Source organism: Cololabis saira, chromosome 12, assembly GCF_033807715.1.
Source record: "Cololabis saira isolate AMF1-May2022 chromosome 12, fColSai1.1, whole genome shotgun sequence".
Lineage (NCBI taxonomy): Eukaryota > Metazoa > Chordata > Actinopteri > Beloniformes > Belonidae > Cololabis > Cololabis saira.
In genome coordinates this window covers 20,587,652-20,611,617 of record NC_084598.1, presented here as the reverse complement: position 1 = coordinate 20,611,617, position 23,966 = coordinate 20,587,652, and the positions used below count along the sequence as shown (strand labels likewise).

Here is a 23,966-nt window from a genome sequence, read left to right as displayed (position 1 = left end):
AGTTTACATAATATTTCAATTTCTCTCAAATTACAACTTGTGAAAAGGGGTCTGATGATACATCTGGTTATTTGCTTCATAAATTACTGGTAAATTCACCATATGCAGCTTTTTCATCACAACAAGAACACATGATGAAGTATTAAAGCTCTCAGAATGCTGTCTATCACCTAAAACTCAATTGAACGGAGTCTGCTGCACAGGTGCAGATTTAACAGCTTTCTTTGATAAGACAGCACCATTATAAAATCATCCTACACCTTGCAGCTAATTAAAGAGCAATGTAAAACAAGACATAATAACACATGAAGCTGGGCTGAAGCCCACAGTACAGTGGACATTTTGCTCAAAAAGTGTTGGATTAATGGGCAGTCACCCACTTAGCCACAGACTATCACACAGTTGAGTGTAAAGACTGTGGTTCAGTGCCTGCTGCTCTGAGTCTTGTAACAGCTGCTGACTGCTGCCCCTAGAGTCCATTTATCACTCCTGACACCGCATGGAGCCCTGGAAAGCCCAGAGCAAACATGCTGCATAAACATGACCTATGGACACAGACATTTTGACAAAACATGCATGCGCATTACGCATGTAAACCCAAACACTCCCATGTACAAAGATAAAGCTTCACAGTTTTTTAATATATAAAACAATTCCATGATGAACTGTTTCCTAAACTAGCTGATTTGACTGAAAACATACAGATATGAAAAAGACACAAAACGTAAAGGCACAAAAGTCAGTGGCAGCCCATCTCTGCCTGTGCTTTGACCCAGTATTTCCCCGTGGACACCTCCAGTGAGCCAATTGGAGCAGTAACACATGTCAACACTTCCATGAAACCATTTAACGCAGCCTGCACACCCAGAGGCTTTTTTCCTCACCTTTACAGTCTTAAGCCCTCATAAACGTTCAGTGAGGAGACAGTGAACCTGCAATTCTGAAACAAAAAGACACGCATAGAGACACAGTCCCTTTAAAGAGAACACACACACACACACACACACACACACACACACACACACACACACACACACACACACACACACACACACACACACACACACACACACACACACACACACACACACACACACACACACACACACACACCACACACACACACACAAGGAATCTATGGGTGTTTTCTATTAAACCTCTCCCAGTGGAGAGTTATAGGATGAGCAAGTACTCAGCCTGATCATACTCACTCTCTGTGTCAGCAATTTATGAACCTACTGCCTTCGCCTGAGTTTGTCTGGGTGAACTTGTGTTTGCAAGCAAGCTAAGGAGGGACAAAGAGAGAGAGAGATAGGGGTGATTGTATATCTATGGAAGGGATGAAGACAGAAAGATAAATATGGCTCTGTGACCATTCTACACTGTACCTTTGCACACTGTAACTGTTGAACATAACCCGGTGGTTTTGAGTGAGTCACTCTCTGCACTTGCAAACGTGCATCCTGGCTTATATGCGTCAATATGCAACATTTTTTTGTAAGTGCGTTTCTGAGTGTGCACAATTGATCAAAACCAGATGAAACGAAAAGACAAACCACAAATGTTCTGTAAAAAATTACGTTCTGAAACATGATAGTCAAAGCGTGACGCGCCCTCAACCGCCCGAGAACCGTCTTCCATTCACTGCTCTGCTCTAAGTATGATCCAGATGGCTGTGTCTTATTCCACTGGATGCTCCATTTCCATTTGAAAGGTGGTTAGTGCCCATTGAACAGCGTTATCAAGGCAGCCCAGACACAGAGAGCATCCCCAGCTCCTCCCAGCTGACGGAGAAGCCATCGATTTCATTCAGCTTTAAAAGCCAGGTCAGCCTCAACAATGGCAGCTTATGGAAAAACCATTACCCCAGGTGAATTCTGGAATGCTAAACTGCATTCTTTATTCCCATCAGTCTCCGGCTTTCTCTGACTATCCCACACAACAGATGGAGCGGACAGTCGAGGGTGTTCTGTGGGTTGCTCATCAATGGACTATGCAGGCTCCTCTCTTGGTGACTCATGCTGCCTTTCTTTACACTCCTTGTCAGAGGCCACCTACCACACACCTCCACTCTCACACGTTGGCGTCCAAGTTACTACGCCTGTTCATCCATTACACTACTCACACAGAAGTCACAGCTGACTAATTTTATCCAGCTGAAATATCTGCTGCTAGACTGGAATGATATGAGACGCTTCATGCTGAAACTAGTAACACGTTATCTTTTGTCTTTTGGTATTGATGTTTATAATATATTATAATATGTAATATATTATCCTATTACGTTTCACTACTCTGTAAACGTGAGTTGTTCAATGACATAAATTCAAATTAACGTCCCTTCATGAAAAGTGAATGAAAAGTAGATGAAGCTTCATGAGCACTAATTACTGATTAAACTATAGATGCAGTGGACAAAAAAGCCATAAAATATAGAAGCCCTGTGTGGTGTGGTCATACAAATAACCAAGGCCATGTCATGTGGATGACCACTATCAGGTCACATTACTCCCCACAGGTGGATTGCTGTGCTGTTCAAACTGCACATCTCACCGTTTTGAGACATCTTTAGGTTGTTCAGACCACATGACTGATTACAGACTAAATTATTTCAAAATGACTTGGTCACTAAAGATGAATAATAACACTGATTTATAAGCGTTTTTTTTTTTCCAGCGTCAACTTTAAAAATCACAACCCTTTTAGGTCATTGGAGGACAAAAAAGACCCATATTTTTTTTAATGCAGCACAACGTAACTTTCAGCTTTTCTGAGTTTGGCGGCATCTTTTGGACAAAAGCGGTAGTGCTTTACCAGAAAGAACACTACGTTTCCCATGAGCACCAGCGCGTACTGCCGGAAAACTCCTGTCCCGTCGCGTGCATTTGTTTTGATAGTAAATGAAGACGGGACTGACTTTTCTGTTTCACCAAGTGAACAGACGGAACGCAAAAAAAAAAGATGTTAAACTGCTGGAAAGGAACTGGAATTTACCGGGATACCTTAAACAAGGAAGCCAGGGAGCGGTATATGGAGAAAATAATGATTATTAACGGTTTGGATCCATATGAAATCCCCTATCAAATAATGGAGCTCCTGGTCGGAGCTGCACTCTTTAGAAAGGATTTACTGCCGCAGTTCTGCAGAACCACCGTCTCCGGCTACCTTGTTTAGGAATGTTTGGCAGCTGCTTTGGTAAATGTTTGACTCGCCATGTGTTTCAATAAATTTGTATAATAGTACAACATACAGTACATGTTTTGTATCCCTCTTACTTCTCTGTTCTTTTTTTTGACTGCTATATATTATGTTGTTTTCCTCGTGAGATTATTTTTTTCCTCTGCAGCTACAAATAAGAGTTAATATTTTTTCCTCAACAAACTAGTTTTATCTGAAGATTGGGGTTAATTGCACCGCAGAGAGCTGGCCAGCAACTGCGTTTAGCTGGCGAAGTGGGGAATAAAACCCGTGTTTTGATCCGACCCGTCTGTGTGAGTGTTTGTGGTACTATGTGGAAGGTGTTTGGTCGTTACAGCCGCGATCCAAGCGAGCCGACGACTCTTTCACTCTTTTACTCTGTTATATCAGATACTTGGCCTGCGTGGTTCTGCCTCCGAGCAGGAAACCGGTGAAATGCTAAACCATTAGGGTCTTTTCCCCACGTCTGTTATGTGGAGCTGCTGCAGCCATAACACAGCAACAGCTTCTGCGGAGCTGCGCTCCAAGCCCCGCCCATTTTCGTCTCGACTGCGAATCGGGAAGGAGGGGGAAGTGACGTATGCCGTAAAGCAGTCAAAGCCGTAAAGATTTGTAGTTTTTTAGTGTGGCAGGGTTCCTACCATGCTCCTCAAAGTTACATAGTGCCAGTGAAGGCGATACAGACCCCTCAGACCATGACAGAGGTGTCATTAAACCTGTTGGAAGTTAATGTACCATCACAATGACTCTGGAAATATGATATTTAGGTGGAAAAGTTACGTAGTGTCGCTTTAATTGTACAGCTTTTATACAATTCATCAATGCATTCAGGCATGTCAAGGTTGAGAATTTGGAAAAATTGATTATTAAAAATACAAAATAATGTATCAAAATGTTTTCATAATCTTGGTATATTTTAGACTGAACTTAAAAATTGCATTGTTGGCTGGACCTAAGACGTAAATTCAGCTTGACAAATGTAACAGAGTAACAACGTTAATCCACTGATCAGTGCTGCAATTATCTCAGAAGGTTTTACACTTTGAAAATGTTTTGGTAAAACCTCTCACTCAGAGTCAGCAAACAAAGCGACTGATGATGGGCTTGTAGCATATGCAAACATATCCCTTTCATGATAATGAGGAGTACCAAAAGTTTAAGTGGGACTCCACTGCAAATTAGTACATGCTGACAATGCTCCAGATCTACCTCTTTACCTTAAATATAGACACACAAGCAATTTATGGGTTCCTCTCCATAATAAATACCACATGCAAGTGACCGCATACATGAACCTCGTCATAGTTAATCGCTCATTGTCTCAGATCTGCTAGTATACACACACACAATTAAATTTTTCTACACACACAAGCACGCACACACACACACACACACACACACACACACACACACACACACACACACACACACACACACACACACACACACACACACACACACACACACTGTTGTTGTTCAGAAATTCAGCTTCTGAGCCTCCAGAGAGGAATTTATTGTTTGATGGGCTGCAGTCAAATGGTGCCTTTACTTCCAGCCTTTCTTTCTTGGACAAAAAAATTGTTCTTGGCAGGCGTGGTTGAAGTATTCCGAAACTTTCAAAAGGTAAAATAGTTAAAACCAAAGAAGAATCTAACATAAGGGATCTCGGGATTGATTAAGGTTCTTTCAAAATCTTGAGACAGAATTCAGACTTGATTAACGAATTTAAAGAAAATATATTCCAAGTATATGTTTCTTTTGCCAAACTGGCTGAATATGACAACTTTTTTGTTATCATGTTACTCATGTCAACTTGAGCATGTTAGAGTCAGTAGTCATAGTTGCAGCTACAGAACAAGACTATAATAGTTAGTCTCAAATATAGCCTCGTGGTAGATATGCTGCTATAGGCCTATGCTGCAGGGGGGTACCGACATGATCCGCTGGGCGGTGCCTCTCACCCTTCTTCTCCTCTCCTCTTCCCTTCCTCTCTTCTCCATTTCCATTTTCCATTTTTATTTTCACTTTTATTATAAGTATCTCATAGCTATTATTTTTGTCCATCGCTCCTGTAGTTTCTTGTGCTGGTCCCTTTTTTTTTTTTTTTTTTTTCCTTTTGTGCATGTTTGCAGGCCGGAGCTTCGGGAGCTGCGTGCTGGCCTGCGGTCCCGCCCCCCCCCCCCACCCCCGGTCATCCCGTTGCTGCTTCCACCTGCCTGCTGTGTGCTGCTGACGTCCCGACTCCCCCAGTCTGGCCTTCGGCAGGAGGGTCCCCCTTATGAGCCTGGTCCTATTCAAGGTTTCTTCCCTCCTAAAGGGGAGTTTTTCCTTGCCACTGTTTGGCTTAAGGTTTTTCTCCCACTAGGGGAGTTTTTACCTGCCATTGTTTATGTAATAATTGCTCGAGGGTCATGTTCTGGGTCTCTGGAAAGCGTCTAGAGACAACATCTGTTGTATTAGACGCTATATAAATAAAATTGAATTGAATTGAATTGAATGTTACAGTAGGTCAAATTGTTGGTCTGCATCAATGAAGAGAGATCAGGTTAACAACTGTCATGATTTACACCTGGAAGGATAGGGGTTAATCACCATTGTCTGTGGGGAATATGGCTGAAAAAACTTTGAACAATTGCTTATATATATATGAATCTATATGTATATATGTAATCAAAGAAAATCAAAAGCTGAGCTAACGTGTAATAGTAAAATTAAGAGCTTTTCTACACAGACAATGTGAAGAAAACTTGTTATATTGGAAATATATGGTCTAGTTAAAACAAAATGCATAGCATAAAACTGGACTTGTCTAGATTCCCTCTGTTCCAGCGATGGTTGACGATGGTTGTCTCAGGGTGAGAAGACTAACAGAAGATATGATGCACCCATCAAACCTAGCCTAATGTAGAAGCAAGTATGTAAAGTTTATTCATATAGCACTCTTCACAGCTATAAACCCACGGAGGGCTTCACAACAGCCACACATAAGGAACAGATGCCTGTGGTGGTAGTATTATGGTCTGGGGTTGCTTCAGTTGGTCAGATTGAAGTTCAGCAACATATGTCCAAAAAACATATATATATATATATATATATATATATATATATATATATATATATATATATATATATATATATATATATATATATATATATATATATATATATATATACTGGTCCTTTTATAGATAGTTTGTTCATTTTCAATAACAGTTTTTTTTTTTTTAAGTTATATTCACATAAATTATTGAATCATTATCAGGGTTATGCTATAATATTGTCAAAAGATGAACAGAAAGACAAATGAACTCATTACAGTAATGGTGCCTATATCTGTAACAACTATTCATCATTAAGCCTTTGTGATTACGACAGCCTTTTGTCCCGTCTCATAACATTTTTGCCACATAAAACCCACATGCAGTCCATGTGTGCATTATTAGACTGGATTTCACATTGGTGTTTTTATGCCTCAACTATCTCTGACCGTACACTACTTTCACCTCATCCTGTAAGTAGAAGAATTGAAAATGTCTTTACAAATTCTTGTTGAAGGACATGAAGGGCACACAAGTGATGTACTAGCCCATATTCATGGCTGGTAAAAGACACGGTTGTTTGACAAATAATACATTCCATCACAGGCTTTAATGACCTGCATGGAAGAAAATGTGCAGTGATTTTGGTGGACGTTTGGCCTTGGATGCTCGATGCTGGGCAGATATGTGTGTCAGCTTCAGTCGTGTTAACGCAGCGCAGGGTAGTTAGTTGAAAGTTTGGTTAATTGGGTTAGTAAAGATTTCATGATGGATACCAGGCTGTCAGAGCCAGCTTGGTATTGATCAGATGAGTGAAAGAAGGTGTGTGTGTGTGTGTGTGTGTGTGTGTGTGTGTGTGTGTGTGTGTGTGTGTGTGTGTGTGTGTGTGTGTGTGTGTGTGTGTGTGTGTGTGTGTGTGTGTGTGTGTGTGTGTGTGTTTGACAGGTGGCAGCAGGTGCTTTCAATAAATGAGTGCAATCACATGAAACACAACGGACTGCACGTACACTCTGCTATGTCAGTTTAAACTGGAACTTAGTGCATCAGCTCAGTTGACTAAGAGATGCAGATCAACTACGACGGCGATGGGCATTCAGAAAAACGATGACGAACTAAAAGAAAAAAACTGAGAAAATCATGTAGGGGAGAAACAGATAGAGAGTGCTTGGAACTGCAGCTCTCTTTCATGTGGAGGTGATTACATAAATAGTAACACTAAATAATAATAAAATAAAAAAGTACCATAGAAAGTCCCAGCCCATTACTCAATGTACTCACACAACGTATTAAATGCCCCAGATTCCTCAAAGTGTTGTTACTTGGAGCTAGTCTCCAGATTTAACATCTGAGATGTTACATCTCTGTTATAAAATCATGGATATGCATATTTTGTGGCATTAACCCAAAATGAAAATGTCCAAAGTGCAGAGATAACAATCCTCCCGATTAGAAATGTAATTTTACAATTAAATACAGAGCAGCTGTTGTCAGTAAAGAGGTTGTTTATCTTCAATTTTCGAAGTGCCGCTTGCTTCCGCTGCTACGCCTTTATCTCATGGTGGCTGGCTACAGGATGCAAGGTGCCGGGGGAGCGCAGTACTAAATAAAGACATTTTTCAGAGTTTATAGACACCACAAAATCTCAAGTTGTGTCACTTCGCTTTCTCACTCAACACAATCTTCTGCCTCCTGAAATAGCACAGTGCTTCTTTGAAGCTCTTGACTTAACGCTAAGATAGATAGGGTGCGTGCAGCAAAAAAAAAAAAAAAAAGGAAAAGACGACTCTGTAAGTGCAGAGAAACCACACGAATCCCCAACATGCTCACATACCAGCTGCAAGAATAGGAGTACATGGTTACAGACACACGCATTTGGCTGCATGGTAAGATCATATGCTTGTGATAGCGATCCCTGTGACAAAACTCAATGTTACCATACTTTAATTCTGTGAATCTGAGCTGTACAAGTGACATTATAGATAAAGTGTCAAGCCAATATGCTTAAAACTGCTTCTTATGTAAATAGATATTTCTGAAGCCTGGGAAAAGACCGTAAATCAAATGGATTGATCTCCCTCTTGTTTATATTTTGATTTAGCTGTGAACCATTCTTTAAAACTAAAGGCAGACTCTGGAGTGGAGTTCAGATGATGCGATCTCTCTTTACACAAGCCGCTCTTATTAAGCAGCACCACTAAAAGCTTGAGGATTCACTTACTAAACCAATCAATACGGGATCCGTCTTGCCGCGGTCCCCAGAGCCTTCAACTCCACCTTTCCTGCTTCTTCCAGCTCTCTCTGTCCCCACAGTCTCTCTCATTCATGGTTAACACGAGGTACGGAGGATGCTGTTGTGTGTGCGCATGTGTCTGTGTGGACAGTCAATTCTGTGCTGATCTGACATCAAATGTGCCACTATCTCAAACCTCAGGAGGGGGAAGAGGGGAGACCAGTCCTCTGAGGATGCAGGGCTGAGGAGCAAACCGCCTGTTAATGAATAAATAAGCAGAGCAGTCAGTGTGACGGCCTCACTGCCATGGCCGGAGTGCAGAGGTTGATCTTGGGCAACACCCGTGTGACTGTCAGAGGAATCAATAAACTGCCACCGTCGCAAAGGTGAACTCACCCAGCAGCGCACACTGTACTTCCACTGTCTGCGTCTCTAACAGGAAGAGACATTTACAGTAGCGGGACACTTCACATTCAAATTAATGCCAAAACTGTGTCGCCAGTTGGAGCAAAACATGTAACTGCTTAACTACTCGTTTACTGTTTATGTGCAAATACAGATAAACCCAAAGACAGAAGGCACAGACAAACATAAATCGCTTTCACCCCGTAACCTATCCTCACCTACATCTGGATCTATCAGAGGCTTTTAGAAGCAGTCAAGCATTTTACAACATTTACTAGAGCAACAGGATTAATGCCAGACCACATGTTAGTAAATATCTGTGTGGACATAGTTACTATAGTTACTATTTATCACTGTCGTGCTCACTTACAAAAGCTTTTCAGTGTCACAGGTTCCAGCACATTATATGACATAATTGTATTATCTACATGTGCTGATGCACCAGATTAAAGACTGACTGCATGCATTTGCTTGTATACAGCAGGAGTCACTGCTCTGGATTGTTGCCATCTGCCTGGTTTGTTGTCAGGAGTTTAAAGAAGAATCTGCAGAAATACACCTGCGGCCCGCCAGCTCCCGGTTCAGCACCTGAATCAGAGCATTAAAAGTGGTTATGCAACACACTCCCTTTTCTCAAAGCATGGACAGGAAGTATTTTAATGCAGATATGATGTAAAACACAAAGCAGAAATGTGACAGAGAAGAGTATCCCATTATTCTGGAAACACTTATGGTTGTTTTAAATGTGCGGATGAAACGGTTCTCAATGAAGACACTTCTTCCACCGTAATCCGACAGGTGAGTGAGTGACAAACTCAGCGTGGAAAACTCTCCTTCTCCTCTGAAAGACTTTTTCAACCCTAACCCTGAACACTGAGGGGAGCAATGCAGCAACAAAATTCACGAATCGTCCTTATGAACGTTTATGAACAGTTCAAGGAAAGTCAACCTTTCTTAGACCAAAAGTGAAAAGATTTACTTTTTTTTTCAAAATTGAGAAACATATCAACTTTGGTTAGAAATAGTTGGATAACAACACCAAATGATGGCTCAGTTTAACAACTGAAAGAAGGGAAATGTGCAGGTTAGCTTCCCGTGTGCAGCTGCTTTCTCCTTTTCGGCTTTTCGGACCCTTCGAAGTTTTTACCTCGCGCATACAATCACTTTTCAGACAAACAACCAGGCATATGATATTCAAAAAAATAAAAAATAAAATAAAATCGCGATTTTTTTTCTCTCAAAATCCGATTTTCGATTACGATTACGATTATTTTGTGAATTGACAAAAGGCAAAGAAATGATTTCAAATATGCTGTTTTTTTATTGAACATTTGCCCCATTGGGCTTTAAGTGCAAACTTTGCTCTTATTAAACCAAAAATGAATGAATAAAGTGCAAAACTCTGTAAAATAGGTTGAAAAAAAGTTTTAAAAAATATAATAAAATATAAAGTTTTATCTCTGAAAAAAAAATCTGCAAATCAGCACAAACATACAGTAAGTTATATTTCCAATTAAATAAAACAAGACATTTTCTAATTAAACTAAACTGGGTCTTTGCATGCTAAATAATAATGCAACACATGAAGGAGGTAGAGGTGTGTAATGTCAGTCATTACATTTGCTATTCACATTTGCAAGTTTTTTGCAAGGAACACGAGCCGGTGAAAAATCGATTTTACGATTTTCACGTTTTAACATTGTTCTAATTACATAATCGCGATTACAATTTAAAATCGATTAATCGAACAGCCCTAATATATATATATATATATATATATATATATATATATATATATATATATCTGACTTTGCAACGTGATTAAAAATGCAAGTATGTTATTTTACTTCAGACTGCATAAAAACGGAGCGCATTTTGGAAGCGACTCCTGAATATAGGCTAAATTACATCAACTTTACAATGTCCTTTATAATTCAGAATAATGCACACTTAGCATCCTGACTGAATGTAATGGCAATACATGGGAGGCACAAAGTGAGGGCAAGGGTCACGTTTTTTCTGCACAGTGGCAAACAACTACAAAAGGATGGTGCAGATGTGATGGAGGCTAGGACAGACTAAACTAATGACCACACCGGCATGCATATTTTACACGGTTTTTATACACTGCTTCCAACAGGTTAATAAATCAAAATGCACTGCTGCCACAAAGTGTGAGTTGTGGGAGGTACATGCCCTGAAAGCTTGTTTTGATAAATTCACTTGCTGAACTGCTACTTTAGCAGTTCGAAAATAAACTGTTACGATGGCTAGTATTTCACTGCTGACATAAATACACGAGTAAAGAGATCCCTCTAGGTTTTCACCTGGGCTCCCTCCTCAGCTGAGCTTGTGAACAGCTGTGGGGTCGGTATGAACACTAACAGTAAAGTATACAGTATAACAAGCTACTCGAGCTTCAGCAGGGGAGAATGTTTCAGGCCACATGGTGGGCTGCTAAATGGAAGCAGAGGATGTGCAGCAAAAAACAAAGCTATAATGTTCAGATCACATCATTTCATGTTCTGGAATTGTTAGTGTATTGCAGATTGAGACAATACAGAGATAACAGCATATCTATGAAGATTGCTGCCTTTCGTCCCTTGATTTACTGCATTGGCTCCAGAATCTAGCTATGTTCAGACTTTGTGCAGAAATGCTGCTGAGACATGAATCAATAATTACAGCGCTCCCGCTCTAATGGCAAGCAATTGTCAGGCCGTATTTAGCACACAGCAAGACAACAAAGGCATAACTTGCTGGACATCTGGACATGTGAAACGTTTGCTGGTGAGGTCTTCAAATGAAATGTTTGGTGAAAAAAGAGAGGAAAGGCCAAAGCAAAATGTGAGGATTTTTTTCTATATCCTTTGTTATATTACCCTGTACAAGGGAAAAAATAATTAAGCATTTTAAGGTCCTTTGGCCACTGATACATGACACTAATATGAGGAGGTCCATCTATAGGAACCCGAGCGATTCTGCACAAAGTTGCATTCAGACATACATACACACACACATGCTTTGATGATTCATGGGCTAGTTACTCTGAGATCTGTGCAGCTCACGTCACACTTTTGCAGCTTTTGCAGCTTTTGCAAAGAACCAAACACCACTGACAATGACTGACGTTTTCAAACGTTCCCTCAACAATGGCGATCTGCTGTGCCCTCTGCTCTGACAAAGACAGATATTTTGCATGATGTGGAATTAGATTTTTTTTAAGAGAGAACTGTAGCATGTGAGAGCGAATGAGACTGGTAATATGTGTGGTAAAAGCTTAAGTGTATACAGACAATATTAGCGCGAGGGAAAGACACTAATTGTGTTTGTGTGGGTATTATAAGTGAGTATGAGGGAATGATAATAGGAGGAAAGAGGACAGACCATGCTGTGGGAATTATAAGAGTGCAAGAAAGTGATGTTTACAGTAAAACTAACCAGGGTACATTTCAGGACAGGTTATAGCTGATAAAGTTATCTGTGCTTCAAAAGCAATTTTGATTGATGATTCTGTCGATAATTTCGTCTTCTGATTACCACTTTTTTGCCACGTGCCAAGAGCACTGCTGCTGTGTTCAGCTTTACAACTAAATCCATTTTGGAGAAAGGCAACCAGCTGTGTACTAGAAGTGCAGCACTCTGAGACAAACAGTTGATGTGATTCAACAGTAGCCTGAAAAACGCTTCTCCTGGAGTGTATTACAGGTGAACAGGAGCGAGGAAATTCATTAATCTGCTCAAAGAGTTGTAATTGGGCCATTTTACAACAATTGTGTTAGCATAAAACCATTTGTTAGTCCTCTGTACTTTATGGATGGGCTCATTTCACCTCGCATGATTCTATACACATCAGGACAAAAATGGATAATTTAAGGAACATTCACTTCTTTATAATTCATAGCAGAAGGGTTATATTGGTCTGTCTTAGTTAATAAAGCAACAGCGTGTTTAAGGGATGCATTTGAATGTAAAAGGGGCAAGTGTAAGAGCAGCTTTGATTCACAACCAACCATGTACGTTCATGTACATTATTCCTCATGCACATGTCTGCAGGATAATATATGTGTTTCATATAAAGATGCATGACAAAGAAAGAGTCCAGACTTCATTGTGGAGGTGTACAGGTGAAACAGAAAGTGTATTTTTCATTTGACGTGAAGGTGGAGAGGGATGATGGGATGGGAGGGTGGATGAGAAGGGAAGGGAGGAGGAAGTAGAGCTCCAATCATGTCGCCTTGGGTGCATCAGCAGCAGGAATTGTTCTCTGCCCTGTGGGGGCCATCTGAGTGTTGTGTCACCCTCCGCAGAAGGCTGACTGTGTCTTAAAGTGCTCAGGACTGCAGCTCCACGATGCTTGATGTTTAATACATTCAAAGGGAGAGGATTGACGATCCCTCAGGAGAAATGCGGCACGTAGGCTCGGCTGCAGACGTTACTTCCCTGGATTTAAACCGGGCCCCGGCCTCCTTCCATCACAGACAGTCTACAAGATCCAAGAGTTATCCTTCAACAAAATGTAGTTGCAGTGATTGGGGAGCAGGCTCATAGTGGTGATTGTGTACTGCACCAACATACAGCATCTATGCCAGCGCACCATATATAGACATGATGCTTTAGTTGGAATGACAGTCCAGAATTTGACATGTAAGCTGAAATGCCTCTCCCACCTCCGAAAGTGGTGTAATTCAAGGCATCACTCCTCAGTAAGGCAGAAGAATGGGCCTCAGGGGTGACCCTCCTGCTTAAGTGAACACAATGAGTGTAATGAGGTGAACTGCACACACGCACATAGACACACACGTTCACGGAAGAGATAGAGACCCTTGTAGCATAGTAAATGGGCTTCATTCATCTGCATGCACTGGACCTGATGTACAAGTTGTACTCACACCCACACATTTGAGCTATAGCTTTGTGCTTCGTTGTAAAGCTTATTCAAGGTGAGGAAATCTTTACAGACTGAATCAGGTATGTTCGTGCCAACACAGAGCTGTTGTGTCAATCAAAAGAAACCCAGCCTAAATTTAAACAGCAATTTATGTTAAGAAACCTAACTTCTATATGTTTGAATGTGTATGTTTTATTAAAGAAATAATGTTCCTCACTGCCACGTTTGGCGTGCCTGCATCTTTTCTTGTGTGCATAACAGTCTGAATCCATTTGGTCTGAGTCCATAATTAATCAACCCAACTGTGCAGGACTGGTGCCTTCCTCTTATCATCATGTACAGCAACCCACGCCCTCCGGGCCAGCGTCGGCTTAATGATGAGAGCCTGTGATAGGACAGCCCTTTACAAAGCCCTTATTAATTAGCCGCTGTGGCCGCTGCTGTGTGCAACACATGTTCAGTCTAATCAAAACTTTAAAGGGACACGATCGACCCTGCAATCACCCACTGAAATGCTCTGCATGGCGTTAAAACCTTCCTGCGCGCTCTCCATCGCCGTGTGTTACCTGTGCGCGCAATCCTTCTCCAAATGAACAGGGTAACTTTCACACGTCGATGACCAGTATGCGCACTTTAGTAAGAAGCCGATGGACGATTGATCGGACAGGTGGGGATCGATCCACTTATAAGGCGTAACTCAAAGGCTATTATGAGGGAAAGGCTTCAGGGGCAAGCCGTACAGATGTGCTCCAAGTGTCACCGGAATTGATATGAAAAGAAGAGAAATGAATATATGGAGCAGTGATGGGGATGCGGAGCGCTCACTCACCCCGGGTGTGTTAGAGGAGCATCTCTCACGGCCAGCTCTCTGGATGAGTTCTCCTGGGACTGCGCGCCTTGATCCTCACTATCATTCTTTTGCAAAGCTCCAGCCTCCTCACAGCCTCCCTTTATGCTCCTTCTTTGGCATCAAAAAGGGGAGACAAAAAAAATCACCGCATGCCAAATTGGAATTGGCCTTTAATAGTTGTTTCGGGGCTGCAGTCGTATATCTGTCAGTGTGCTGGACAGAAGTGACAGCAGCAGCTTGCTATTTGAGGGGATGCTGACGCGCAAACGGAGGGGCTCGCCTCTTGCTTTTTTTTCCTCCGTCTCCATCAGCTCTCGTTCAGGCAGCAACCATGTGACTTAAAGCATCTGTCAAGGGCGGCTTGGTAGCACTTTAGACTTCCGGTTGGTAGTTTCAAACTAAGACAGGAGCTACAGTAGCCTATAAAAATCCACCCAAGCAGACAGGTGGACAAGTCACCAGTCCATCAAAGAAAATGAAAATGTTTGCATCTATGTTTGGCCCCAAAAGGCAGGTTATTAAAATTATTATTATTATTATTATTATTATTATTATTATTATTATTATTATTATTATTATTATTATTATTATTAACATTAGTAGTAGCAGTAGTAGTAGTTATTATTATTAATAATAATAATAAATTAATAATAATGATAATAATAATAATAATAATAATAATAATAATAATAATAATAATAATAATAACAATAATAATAACAATAATAATAATACTAGCAAAGGTTCAACATTAACCAATCAAGAAATATAGATAAAAGACAAACCAATTATGTTTTGTTAATAACGCCAAAGTTCCCCCCGCCTTTCAGCAGCAATATTCTGCATGTCATCCTTTTTACATCTTTATTTCAATTCACTTATAGATAGCTACAGTACAGACCAAAAGTTTGGACACACCTTCTCATTCAAACAAATGGGGAAGTGTGTCCAAACCTTTGGTCTGTACTGTATATATACTGCCCAAATTACCTCATGTTAGCTCATGCTTTTAGTGGAGCAAGTATATCTTTCCTGATGAAAATCTTGTTTTACCTCAGACTTTTTCATACTCTAAAATGAAGCTGAATGTTATGCAGGAAAGTAACTGCTCTTCTCTGGATTCAGAGATATTTTATTTCGTTTAAGGAGCTTCATAGAAAAAGAATAAAAGTTTTATTTTGAAGGAAACGTGTCTAATTTCCTGTTTTATTCAGATTGTATTGAAATTAATGAATTTGTAACTGCACCATTCAATCAAAGCTGACCTCACAAAGAACGCCACCCAGTGGTCGTTGTTGGTAAAATACAGCATCAACTTTATTTTTATATATATATTTTTTTCTTTTTTAAAAAGGACCAATATTTCTTCACCAAAATATAACCCTATTTTAAATTATCAACATGCTTCTCCTAATAGCCTCTGCCTTTATTCTTCTTTGAGTCTGAAATTTAATTCATGGCAAAATAATGGAGAAAAATCAAATGAGGCTCTTCCTCCAAAGGCGCAAGTACAATATTAAAGTTTTATGAGTACGGGCCTAAATAAAGAAAGCCTCCGTGTGCTTCTCGGGTAGCCAATGTTTGCTGTAATTCGCGGCTCTGTAAGCAAGTTAAAGTTGATAAATGTCCTGTATGAACTAAACAGAGCATCTCATTTTCCTTCTGATTTAAGGTTAGGTTGTGACTATTTTAGATACACCAATGCAACGCATTCAGTTTATGGTACCCATAATAGGAGGCTGGAAGGATTTAACCCTGAAAAAATCATTTAGGTGTTCTTTGTTCATAGAAACACTCTTACATCTGTTATTCTGTTATGAAATGCTGTCTTTCAATCCCATAGAAGTGCAAGAGTGGATAGAAACCATCTTGCTGTCACATATGAACGAAACAGACTTCTCTTGTGGTCTCCACATGCATTTCAGTACGGCAAAAACACGCGAAAAGAGTAGCAGAAAGAAAACAGCAAGAGTGGGAACAAGAAGCGACAGGGTCAGACACTTTCAAAGAAAAAAAATACCCTTTCCTTTTGAGGTCTTTTTTCTATTGTTGTCCGCTGTGAGCGAAACTCTTGGGTCTCCTCCACAATGTAGGTCCCCTCCGAGCAGCCCACCACTGGCTGTCCTGTCACTTCACATTAATGTCTTTGTGGAGAACAGCAGACCCAGAGGGCCACACTTGTCATGAAAGAGGCTGGCGGGACACCAACACACACACACACACACACACACACACACACACACACACACACACACCCACACACACACACGGACATGGAGAAGAGATAAAGAAGTGTTGGGTAAAATGAGAACACATTGCAGAACCTCCATCAAGCCTTCTATTAGAATTATAATAGTGACCTTATTTCAGCCTTGGCTTTGTATTTCAGTCTCATTCACAACCCCACCCCCCTGCACACACGCGCACACACACACACACACATATGCTTAGTGCTTTGGCACATATTTATATATTCTCATTAGAAATGAAGTTGGGAATGAGTGAGCTTCAAGGATGCGGGAAGTGCAGGATATCACTAATGTGTGCTGTTAGTACCTCCTGCTCTCACTGATTTGACGTGTGATGGCAGAAAATGTGACAAACCTGCAAGTTAATGCTGTTTGACTACACACAGGCTAATAAAATACATTTAACATGAGACAACATGTGTGATCTGCTAAAGACTCAGGTATTAACAAGTCAAGATTGTTTAAACCTGCGCGGAGACCCCAGAGCTTAAAGATCATAACAATATACAACCAAACATGTTTTTTCGGTTTTCTTTAGGATTTGTGACATCATTATTTGTTGATGAATGGCTGCCGTTTGTAAATAGTAGGGGACAGACCAAAGGACTGTATAGACCAGGGCTATTCAACGCCGCTCTGCGTGTCTTCCAGGCTTAAAACACACCTGAAAGAAATGGCTGCGTCATTAGCACACTTGTTCAGGCCTTGATCTCATGATGACCACTAATTAGAATCAGATGTAGTAAAGCATAGAAACATGTTAAACATGCAGCACAGCGAACCTCGATGAATACAAATAAAATACTCAGAGACTGTGCAGAGGTTACATAACATTGTCTGGTCTATGTGTAACAATGACTATTTAAAGACAATATGACGCACCGAAGGAACCTGGTCACGTTCATTTTTCATTTTGTCTGCTCCCTTCTTTATTTTTTATTTTAAGTATTTATTCAAAACTGTCCTGTACGTGTCTGCTCGTGAGTTCCCTTAAAAACCTCAGGGTTATTTTGGGGGATGAAGGAGGAGCTCCTTCCTCTGGGCCTGGTGGATGCAGGTGGGCAGGACAGAAAAAAAAGGGATGGTGTAGGTCGGAGGAGGAGGAGAAAGAGAGAGTAGAATTTAAAATACAAAAAGAAGAAGAAAAATAACAGGGGGAGTGTGTGTGTGATGAAATGAGATGTGAAATGTCCTCCCACTCAGCCCGCTAAGGCTTAAAAGATTTATCAAGCTTGTGGGGAGTGAGGTGGGATAGCCTCCCTGCACTAACAAAGAGGAGGTAGGAGGAGGAGGAAGGGGGAAGGCAGCTGGGAGAAACTGGCGTTTTACTTCTTTTCTATTATAACTCATATGGAATAATACTAATAATAATATATGTGAAAAGATAAGATAAGATAAACCTTTAATAGTCCCACAGAGGGGAAATTTGCAGTTTACAGCAGCAAAGGGGATAGTGCAAAAACAAGAGGCATCAATAGAAAAAGTGATAACAAAATAACAAAAAATAACAAAATAAGCTTTCTATGGTTAAATTGATTTAAATCGATTTAAAAATACTTTAAATTAGCTAGGGTGATATTAAAGGCGACTTTAACAAGTATTTTTAGGAAAACAGGAACCTTTCAGGACAAAATTGTGAACGCGGCACGGATCTGGGAGGTTGTGTCGCGTTACAGCCACTAGAGGTCGCTGTTACTCCATCACCAACATCAACAACTTTCACCAGGCATCTCTTCTCGTAAGGCTGATTTATGGTTCCGCGTTAAACCAACGCAGAGCCTCCGTAGGCTACGCCGTACCTTTCGGCGTAGGGTCTGCGTCGATTAAACGCAAACCATAATTTCGGCTTTAAAAAAAAAAAAAAAATCTTCAAATGGAATTTTTTTTCCTTTTCTTTAAGTTCATCTCCTGATAAGTGATTCCAAACATATAATAACATCAACGGCATCTATTAAAACCATAATTGATTAAGAAGCAGTTTTTGGTCTGCCAGAAGCCAGCCTTCACTCAGAGCCTCATCTCGGCGTCTCATGCTGCGTTCCATTTACCTCGGAACTGGGAATGACGTCACAGCCGAGTTATCAGCGTTCCAGTTACAAAGTAGGAAAACAAGTTTGTAGTTCATATACCACATGAAGAATGTAAATTACACTATAACAGCATATATATATGCCGAACAATACTTGTATACGACTGATTTAGTGTGACCAAAACTAGAATGAAGTGCTACGAAGCTCTCTTCTACTGTTTACAACCGGGGCAGCCATCTTGGAATGGTAACTCGGGGGTGGTGAAGACTCTCCCACTTTCCCAGTGGGAAATCCCACTTCGAGGGACGTTCCAGTTGAAAATTCCGACTAGGAACTGGGAAATCCCCACTTCCGAGGACAAATGGAACGCGGCATCAGCTTTGGTTAACTCCCCCAGATTTGGCCCTCCCTCGCACCCTCACCCCCCGTCACACACCGGGCTGCACCCATCCTCCTCCCAGCCAGTCACCTCAAGTGGAGCGCTCGGCTGCAGCGGAGGTAAACAAACCCCATCCAGAGCAGTCAGTCAGGCCAAGACATCCCAGACTTTTCTGGTGAGGGGTCTCAGTTAAGGACACGCCGGAACAACAGAGCAGCAGAATGGGACGGAGGGGGGGACTACTGGACCAGGACTGAGTGTGGCTGGCACACCGAAAGCTCCTCTCTCCAAGACTTCAAGTCCGCCAGAGTCTCCGCTTTCACCGCTGACACAATGGGCTGCTGCAGCGGACGATGCACGCTGCTCTTTATTTGCACTTTACAGCTGGTGAGTTGATACAGCCTTACTCTGTACTTTCTTTCTTTTGGTTTGCAAGTTTTCATGCGGACTATACAGCTTCAATGTGAGTTTTAGAACATTTAAAAATTGTGTAGCATATTAAACGTTTCTGTTCTGAAGGAAACTCATTACAGAAGTCGCATCTAACTTCTTATATTTAATTGACAGAAATGTTTGCCTCAAAACCGACTTTCTTTTGGAAGTAGCCTACCAATCATAATCCGGGATATGTGAATTTTTTTGTTTCAGCCAGAATGACACAACTCATTGTGGCAGAAAATACGTTGAGTCCATGGGTGCAGATCCCGGGGGGACATGTCTACCCCAATTTCTGAAAAACATGAATGGTCCCCCCCAATAAAAATACCCTAAATTATTCAAAATTGAACAAATGTATTTTCAGACTAAAGGTTGAATATGTAGAATATTTATTAAAAATATATTTCTAAAAAAATAATACATCCACGGTGCGTTTTGAGGTGTACAGAATGAAAGTATTGCTACTCCATAAATTTTTTTTTTTTAGTCTGAATTAATATTTTTAAAATTTTTGACGGGCTTGACAATTACTTTTTGTCAACGTTCTGTTTACATTCGTACCTGCCCGTAGCCAACATGTGGCTCACTTCTCCACTGTTTTCCTGCCTCCTCCCGGTCGTATGAGTCTGTTTTCAACGAAGCCTTTTCAATAATCAATTGGTGGATCAGCGACAGGCTGTGCAGTATTTTTTGGCGAGCCTTTACCAATTTATGGCATGGTATGAGTTTCATATTGGCAAAAAATTTAAAATTAAAATCACGTTGGTGTCCCCCCCAATCCGGACATCGGATCTGCACCCCTGGTTGAGTCTAAAGGACTAAACTCCTCTCAGAAACCGCCTGGATGTCGGATTAAAGTGCAGATTTGTGCATGGACCAGCTGTAGTCACTCTGTAGGCACCATATGCTCATATGAAACATGGTAAAAAAAAAACAGAGTTGTTCCTGCCTTTTGATGTAAAACATCTTAGAAGTCTCCTAACAGAAACATTCATTTTGAATTTGGAGGAATATGCTAACCAAGGAGGGGAAGCAGCTGTATTTTGGGGCATGTTGAACAACAAAGCGCCCTCAGGTTCAAAGCGTCTTGGAGCATTTTAGGCTCTGATCAGTGAAGTGTGGACGGTGACATTTTACAGATGGTAACCTAACCATGCAGCCTCAGATGATGCTTTCCACTGGCTCACAGGCCCGCTCGCCTTTTTCACTATCCCTGAGTCCTGTTTATTTGACAGACTGACACTGTTATTTATGGTGGCATTAAAACTCAGCCTGCTCACATCACAAACCCTTTAGTAAATGTCACAAACAACAAATAAAAATAGCAATAAACATCTTCCCCGAAGAGTTAAAATGGCAATGGGGAAATTTAAATGTAAAGAGATTAGAAGGGTTTTCCATGTATCAGCTGTTATGAACTATACATGTGTTGAGTTTCATGCCATTAATTTGACAGAACCCATTCTGTCCCTTTCTTTAGATTTCTCCAGGTTCCTTGCGGGATTTCGACTTCTGCCTCCTCTCAGGTTTTTAATACACTTTTAGAACTATGAGGCTGCTTATCAAGACATATACTGAACCACAGCATGACTTCTAAGCTTTTCTTGTAAATAAATAATAAATAAAAAAAGGCTTATTCAACCACTTTATCACCAAAATGTAACAAGAGAGTGTAGTGTTGAGTCAGCTGTTATATATATATATATATATATATATATATATATATATATATATATATATATATATATATATATATTTATATAGTCTACTTTTATGAAACTTCTACATTTTGGGGTTTTTGTTGACAAAAAGGTGAATTACAGATGATGCAGAACTACGTTCATGCTACACAGATTCCGAATATGGTTACAAGAAAATGAAAGAGTGCTGAATGCTTTTGGAGACCTAGTATTTTTTGTTTGGGTCGACCCTGATTCATAAATGTTGATTAGATTAAAGTGAAAGGTTCAGCATGGAAACTGTGTGGTTAATTATGTTCCCTAGGTTTTTATGCTGTGCACATTTTAACCCCATTCATTTGCTCTGTTTCGCATTGTTATGATTGTCATAGTCATTACATTGTCATTTCTACCACGTGGGGGCAATCTCAGAAATATGAGGTGTGCTCTACTTGAACTTTACTTAAACATTGTTAAAGTGAGGGGGGGAACTCTCACTTTCAGGACTTCAGGTTGCCAGAGAGGCATTTTTAAGATAGTCTGAAACGAATGGGGTCAATGGATGGAGCTATACCTCTAAATAAAGTTTCCACAGGACAGACATTTTTTTCTCTCAGTCTTAGTTGTCTTTTCAATTATTGTCTTTTCATTGTTTCACTTATATATATTATATATATTATATATATATATATATATATATATATATATATATATATATATACATATATAAAAAAGAATATAACATCACATACTATGTCACGGTTCACCGTATGTCCTCTGTCAGTTGAGGTGGTGAGTTAACAGGCTCGGATCCCATGAATGTTTTGATTTGATACAATAAGCTTTACTCCCCACAAGATTTATCATGGTATAATTTCTTTGATTTCCAAATCCACATGAGGTCAGAGGTATCGTAAATACATTTCAACTACCTAATTGGCATTGATTTGCAAATACTATACTATGCATTTATGAACAGACTAGTCTCCCCTGGAAAACAAAAATATTTTAATTCCTACATTTTCCCTCCAGTTTTGAGCAAGAATTTGTTTTTATTCAGGTGTAATCATTTTAGTCATTTAGCCCCATTCAGTCTGGTTCATTCAGAACAGTCTTTTGAGTGCCTCCTCAGTGAATTGCAGATTTTTTTGGTACACTGAGACGAACAGGAAGTGTCCCGGCTTTCTGTAAACAGATTCTGGTTTCGTTAGTTGTTGTTAGTCCACAAGTTTTGTTTGGTGGACAAAGCTTTGTGATGGGGGTCAGACGGGGGGTTGTAATAATGAATGTCCAGTGCAGCTATTGTGTCAGTGTCTTAAACCTCTGTGTCTTTGCTCTTTATTACTTTCAATACTTTATCCTCTCTGAAATGAAATCACTTGTAGTTGGCTCGATCCTGGCTCAACCCTTTGGCATTTAGAGGTATGAGATGCATCATCTCCCAGAGCCATGCGCTCTTAGCTTTGTCAAGACTGCAAACAAGTCCACTCATACAAGAGTTGGTTAAATACCCCAAATCTTTCTCTCTGCATGAGGTGAACTCCAAGCAGACCAACAAACATGTGCTGCAACAAATGAGTTCTTAGGCCACGGTGTCTCCCTCTCTGTTGAAACCCACTAACACACACACAGAAACTCGCACAGACTTACAAATACATAAGGCCATGAACCCACCTTGAGCCACACACCTGTTTTCCTTTGTAGACCTGAGACCTTTTTGCCTCGTTACACAGAGAGAGGTCAACCATTTGTTACAAGATTTATAAAGCTGTCGGCTGGTTGCCTAAAAAGTCCCTGAAGACCTCTGCAAACAGCTTCATTTTCCCATGGCACTGTTTCTTGATGACCTGACACTTCCTGTCTGCAGCAACACACGGCCATGAACACACCCACCTCCACACTGATGAGTTTAACCTGCAAGGAGGGGTTCTATTAAACCCTGTGTGACCTTTCGACGGGTCTCAGGTTTTGCGCCTGCATGCGTGCATGCCCGCATGAATACACTGCATATATGCGCTCTGAAACCTATGCATTGACAATGAGCCAGGTTATTCCCTGTCCATTACAGGGTAAAACTACCATTAACAAAACACCATGCTCTCCTCTTCAGATGTAAAAATAGCCCTTGTGAACCTGCTGTATGTGCTAATTAGCCTGATAGAGTGCTTTGATCAAATCTCTTTTGGCATCTCGGCCATCCCCTGATTGAATTGTGGTGCGCTCTCCTCATCAACAGGCTGAGCGGTGGGACTCATCTTTCTGGGACAGAAGGCAACAGATAATGAGCCCGTATTGATCGAGATGCCTTTGTTCCTTCCTCCACTTGCAGCCTAACTATTGCAGACAGTTGAGCTGGATGGTTGTCAGACCCGGAGAGTAGTGAAACTTGTCTGTCGGCTGTGTCTGTGCAATGATTAGTTTGTGCACCGAGAAACAGGCAAGCTCGGTTTTGTCTCAGGAGGTTGATCGTTTGAGGTGTTGACCTAAAGCTGACCTGGATCGGAAACATATCCTCTGGTCAAAGAGGAGAGTTTGGGAACGTCCGCATCTGGCTATGACTGTGAGCTCGTAATTCACAG

General features: G+C 40.7%; 2 protein-coding genes across 4 annotated transcripts in view; one reads left to right on the top strand and one right to left on the bottom strand.

Annotated features, from left to right (window-relative positions):
• The window catches only part of LOC133456356 (uncharacterized), a 40,054-nt gene extending 25,137 nt beyond the window's left edge, over positions 1 to 14,917 (bottom strand). For both annotated transcript variants that reach the window (XM_061734836.1, XM_061734837.1), the window contains exon 1: positions 14,592 to 14,917. The gene's annotated coding sequence lies outside the window, so the exon portion shown is untranslated. The remainder of the gene's footprint in view (positions 1 to 14,591) is intronic.
• Positions 14,918 to 19,306: 4,389 nt separating this feature from the next.
• nkain4 (sodium/potassium transporting ATPase interacting 4) overlaps positions 19,307 to 23,966 on the top strand; it is a 60,648-nt gene continuing 55,988 nt past the window's right edge. Inside the window, exon 1 of one of the 2 annotated variants that reach the window (XM_061735957.1) lies at positions 19,307 to 19,657. In XM_061735957.1, coding sequence (XP_061591941.1) covers positions 19,604 to 19,657 — 54 coding nt within the window. In that variant the 5' untranslated portion in view covers positions 19,307 to 19,603. The remainder of the gene's footprint in view (positions 19,658 to 23,966) is intronic. The other variant, XM_061735958.1, reaches the window with a different exon arrangement.